The 4,937-nt window shown below is 49.7% G+C and overlaps 1 protein-coding gene across 2 annotated transcripts; it reads left to right on the top strand.

The window, feature by feature from the left end:
• The first annotated feature begins 245 nt into the window (after positions 1 to 245).
• LOC118664594 (thyroid hormone responsive) lies at positions 246 to 3,727 on the top strand. Of its 2 annotated transcripts, none has more exons than XM_036324860.1 (2): positions 246 to 983; positions 3,276 to 3,727. In XM_036324860.1, exon 1 carries the CDS (start codon positions 500 to 502, stop codon positions 944 to 946), a length of 447 nt encoding a protein of 148 aa, XP_036180753.1. In that variant the 5' UTR covers positions 246 to 499; the 3' UTR covers positions 947 to 983; positions 3,276 to 3,727. The 2 variants fall into 2 exon arrangements, with proteins under 2 accessions (XP_036180753.1, XP_036180752.1); XM_036324859.1 differs by having other exon boundaries at positions 251 to 965.
• Positions 3,728 to 4,937: the final 1,210 nt, after the last annotated feature.

Here is a 4,937-nt window from a genome sequence, read left to right as displayed (position 1 = left end):
CTCTTTCAGTGCTCTTTGCCCCTCCCCCGCCCCCCAGCGCTTTCTTGTCATGACCCCCCTCGTTCATGCCACAGCCGAGGCACCCCAGGTTGAAGAAGGGAGGCCGCTCTGAGTAGGCAGCAAGAGGCAGCTTGGTCTCAGGTGACCTGAAGGAATTAATGACTGCCCTGAGGTCAAGTGCACTAGTTGCCAAAGAGCAAAGCTTCCCTGTAACTGGCCCTATGAGCTGACGGAGGAGGAGCCAGGCTCTCGCCCAGGCGGTCAGGAGTGCTGAAATGACATGCAAAAGGCTGGCGGGCCAGTCCCTGGGCAGATAGATCGCCTAATAGAGACATTGGGGCCCAAGCACTGGGATTAGCTTAAAACTGGGCTGTGTTTTTGACCCACCAGGTGGGCCTTGGCCTCCTGTCAAACTGTCATCACACCCCGACGTTAAAAATAACAGCGTGGAAACAGTGCCGGGCAGTCTGCCGGACTCAGGGTGCCAGAGGAAGCGACCATGCAGGAGTTCACCAGGTGCTACCCCAAGAACTGCCTGCTGACCGTCATGGACCGGTACTCGGCCGTGGTGCAGAACATGGAGCAGGTGGTGATGTTCCCCAGCCTTCTGCGGGACATGCAGCCCAGTGCACACGGGTGTGAGGCCCAGGCTGGAGCCCCCAGTCTCTACAACTACTTCACCATGCTCAAGGCCATCCGCGTGGATGTGGAACATGGGCTGCTGCCCCGGAAGCAGGGGCAGGTCAAGATGGCAGGTGGTGGAGCCAATGCGGCTGAGAATGAAGCTGCAGAGACGGAAGAGGGCGAGGAGGTCTTGGGGCAGCTGGACCTACAAGCCCAGTTCCACCTGCACTTCTCCAGCCTTCATCACATCCTCACTCACCTTACCGTGAAAGCCCAGGAGGTGACGAGGACATACCAGGAGATAACGGGACAGGCCATCTAAGCCTCGGACTCTACGGAAGGTAACGGTAGCCATGCTAGTAGGTGTCAGGGTCCACTGAGGGACATTCCAGGGGAGCGTGGGGAGCAGTGGTGCAACCCAGTGGGAGGGTGTCTCAGACAGAGCCACCTTCACTCACTTCAGGGTTCTGGGAACATCACCCAGGAAGGTCCAAGGCCAGGCCTGCCTTACTCTCCTTCTGACCCAGAATTGGTGAGTAATGGAGTGCCTGTGATAGAGACAGAGGGAAAAGTGACCTGTGAGTGCATACCTGATGTATGCGCATGTGCTTATGCATGTGCACATTAGTTAATAAGTATGGGTATTTACTCAGGTAAATTGTGAATTCCATGTGCGAATTCTATGTACCCAATATTTTTTAAAGTCACAGAACATGAAAAATTATATTATGTCACATAGGGGTGACAGGTGAGGCTGCTCACAATATTCCTGCTCCTGACAGGGGTGCAGCTAGCCAATGGAAAGCTACAGGACTGCTACCTGTGCCGGCATGCCTGTTGGGAAGCTCTGTTGTGAGGACATATGTGTTGGAGTCCGAGCCCACATGTTTATGTGCAGAAGGGTTGGAGTTGTGAGGTGTGGGTGAGCAGCCAGCTATACAAGCAGGTGATGGCACTAGGTGACAAGAATGGACTTGGGACAGTCATGGGTGGGTCACTCCTGGGTAGATGGGGAGAAACTTGGCCACATCACCTGCCTGTTTTAATCCTGGGCCACCTGCTAGCCCTGCTCCCACAAACTGGCTTCCCATGTCCATGGGAATCTCAAAACCACAGATGGAGGTAGCTGGGGCAGGATTTTTATCCCCATTACCGGTTAGGAAATGAAAGCCAGAGGTGAAGTGACTCACTAAAAGTCATATCGTAACAGGAAAAAAGCAAGACTGGCCCCAACTTTGAACTGGGTATTCTTTTCATCACACCCAGTCTTGGCTATATGTGTTATCTTCATAATCTGCCTGAAGGCCACTCTGTAATGATGGGGATTAAACAGGGACCTGAACAGTCTATGGCGAGCTCCACTCAGCCATTCTTCCTTCCACTACCTCAAACCCAAATCCGAACTTTAGCCTGGCTTCTCTCTCCCCTCAAGGCTCCCTAGGTCGCCTCTCAGAGGTTCTTGGATATAACTAACTGAATTGGGTCAACAGTTCGGAGTCAAGTTCTGGTTCCACCACTAATGAGCTGTGAGGCCTCACTTTTCTGAGCTACAGTTTCTTCACTGAATAATAACAGTGGTAGTAAAAACAACAGGCATTTGAATAGTTTTATAGGTTAAAATCACTTGTATATTATCTAATAGAATTATCATCCCCTTTTACAGATGAAAAGGCTGGAGGCCTGAGAAGTAAAATGAGTCCAAGGTTATTCAGGAAATGTAGGAGCTGAGATGCAAATGAGCCCTGGCCTAACTGGCGTCTAAGTCCTTTCCTCTGTGCTAGTGAATTTCCTGAGCACTATAGAATTCTGCAGCCTGGGCTGGAGATGGGAACTGGGGGGCGGGGGGATTGAGACTGCATGGGTAGAACATCCACTCTTTGACCAACCCCAAACTGCTTCAGACATGCGCAGCAGTTCTACACAATACTACTGATTTTCATGGCATAGCAGAAGTTAAAAAACCTGGGCTCTGGTCCTGGCTCTGTATGACCCCGGATAACTTACTTACCTTTCTTCTTTTTCTCTCTTATTTTTGTTGATTTCAGAGAGGAAGGGAGAGGGAGATAGAAACATCAATGATGAGAGAGAATCATTGATCAGCTACTTCCTGCAAGCCCCACACTGGGGATCGAGCCCGAAACCTGGGCATGTGCCCTAACTGGAATTAAACTGTGACCTCCAGGTTCATAGGTCTATGCTCAACCACACTGGCCAGACTCTTTTTATTCCTCACCCGAAGATATGTTTTTATTGATTTTTAGAAAGAGAGGAAGAGAGAGAAACATCGGTGTGACAGACACATCAATTGGTTGCCTCCCGTATATGCTCCGACAGGGACCTGAACTGCAACCCAGGTATGTGCTCTGACCGGGAATCGAACCTGTGACATTCCAGTACAATGCTCCCACCAACTGAGCCACACCAGCTGGGGCTAACTTACTTTTCTGCATCGCAGTTCCCCTTTTGGTAAAATGAAGTTATTGCAGCTCTGATAACATGATTTTCTTACAGTGCTATGAGACTGCCAGGCTTCTCCTACAGCAACATCATTGAGCTTTTTCATTATTTTTCCTATTCAGGAGGAACATGACAGTACCTCAGTGATGTGGTTTTACACTGACTTGGTTTTTTAATATTTCTGCATTCCACAGATCCCTTTATCTGAGAGAAGGCAGACTCTGTGATGAGGACTTGGAGCAGTTCACTAGCCCTGACGATGAGACCAGAAAGGCTAGACCTGCACTGGAAGTGAGGCGACGTGGTTCTCTGGGATGCTTCACTACCTTCCTTTGGACACCAATTCATGGACTCGTCACTGGGTCACCTTTAGGATGCTTGCTGCTATTTACAACTCTCCCTCTCTCCTCTTACCAGCCTGGGATAGTGGTCCGGGATCATGAGAGGCTAGCTGATACCTAGCCAGTGTGGCATGGTAGGAACACAGGTTTTAGCATTTGACCAATTCTTAGCAATCATTCACTGTGTGATCTCTGGCGAGTTATTTAATCCATTGGAACCTAAATTTCACCATCTATAAAATGGGGATAGTATTGCCTACCTCACAAGGTTGTTCTAGAAATTAAACAAAATAGAATCAAAAGCACCTGGCATATAAGTGCTGTTACTTATATATTCATTCCCCCACCGCCACCTATATTTCTGTATTTGCTCTAGCCTTTGTTTTTTACACTCCAGAACTAAGAGGTAGCAGAGTCCCTGGATTGAGTGGTTCACTCTTGTTCCTGCCAAGCACAGGTGAACTATAAGCCTATTTAGTACAGCAACAATCCTATATAATAAAAGGCTAATATGCAAATTGTCCCCTCAACCAGTTCAACCAGGGGGTGGGGCCTGCCTGCCAATCGCCAGCAGGCCCCTCCTGGCTGACTTGGCCCGATCAGTCCTGGTCGATTAGTCCTGGTTGGGGTGAGCTGGCTGGACCCCACCCATGCATGAATTCGTGCACCGGGCCTCTAGTCTATATATATAAAAGCCTAAGTGACCGTTATGATTGGTCACTATGATAAACACTGACCACCAGGGTCACTATCCCTGACGATGAAACCAGATGCTCCATGCAGGAGCTGTCCCCTGGTGGTCAGTGTGCTCCCACAGCAGGAGCATTGGTCAGCCAGAAGCCGGCTCACAGCTGGCAAGTACAGCAGGAGCCTCTCCCGCCTCTGCAACAGAGCTACCCAGCAGTGGCAGCAGGTGCAGTGGGGCTGGGATGAATGGGAACACCATGGCACCGGGCTCCAGCTCCGGGTCCTCCCCAGCCGCCTGCAGCTTCGCCCACTGCTAGATCCTTCAGGGGATGTCAGACCTAAACCAGCAGTCCAACATCCCCCAAGGGGTCCCAGATTGCAAGAGGGGGCAGGCCAAGCTGAAGGACCCCACTGGTGCTTGATTTTTGTGCACCAGGACTCTAGTTAAAAAATACCTTGTATTTGTACATTAACTCTGAAGTACTTCCTCAGTCATGATTTTATATTCAACAAGTGGCACTTGAGAAGAGATGGAACTCATCTGATTTTGCCCAGAAACCACGCTTATAATCACACTGCCACCTACTTTGAAGTCACATGGAAAGAGAGAAACAATTTTATTAATCGACAAAAACTAATCTGATTATAAAATCTAAGTCTGGAAACAAAAACTTTCTGGACAAGCACTTGAATTTGAGCAATAAAGAGTAAGCTCAGCCCTAGCTGGTCTTGCTCAGTGGATAGAGCATCAGCCTGCAGACTAACGGGTCCCGGGTTTGATTCTGATCAAGGGCACATGCCCAGGTTGCAGGTTTGATCCCAGGAGGC

This window comes from Myotis myotis, unplaced genomic scaffold (genome assembly GCF_014108235.1).
Source record: "Myotis myotis isolate mMyoMyo1 unplaced genomic scaffold, mMyoMyo1.p scaffold_m19_p_10, whole genome shotgun sequence".
Classification (NCBI taxonomy): Eukaryota; Metazoa; Chordata; class Mammalia; order Chiroptera; family Vespertilionidae; genus Myotis; species Myotis myotis.
This window is presented reverse-complemented; position numbering and strand designations above follow the sequence as displayed.

Coding starts and splice junctions, on each gene's coding strand:
- LOC118664594 (XM_036324860.1), top strand. CDS start 500: ATGCAGGAGTTCACCAGGTGCTACCCCAAGAACTGCCTGCTGACCGTC.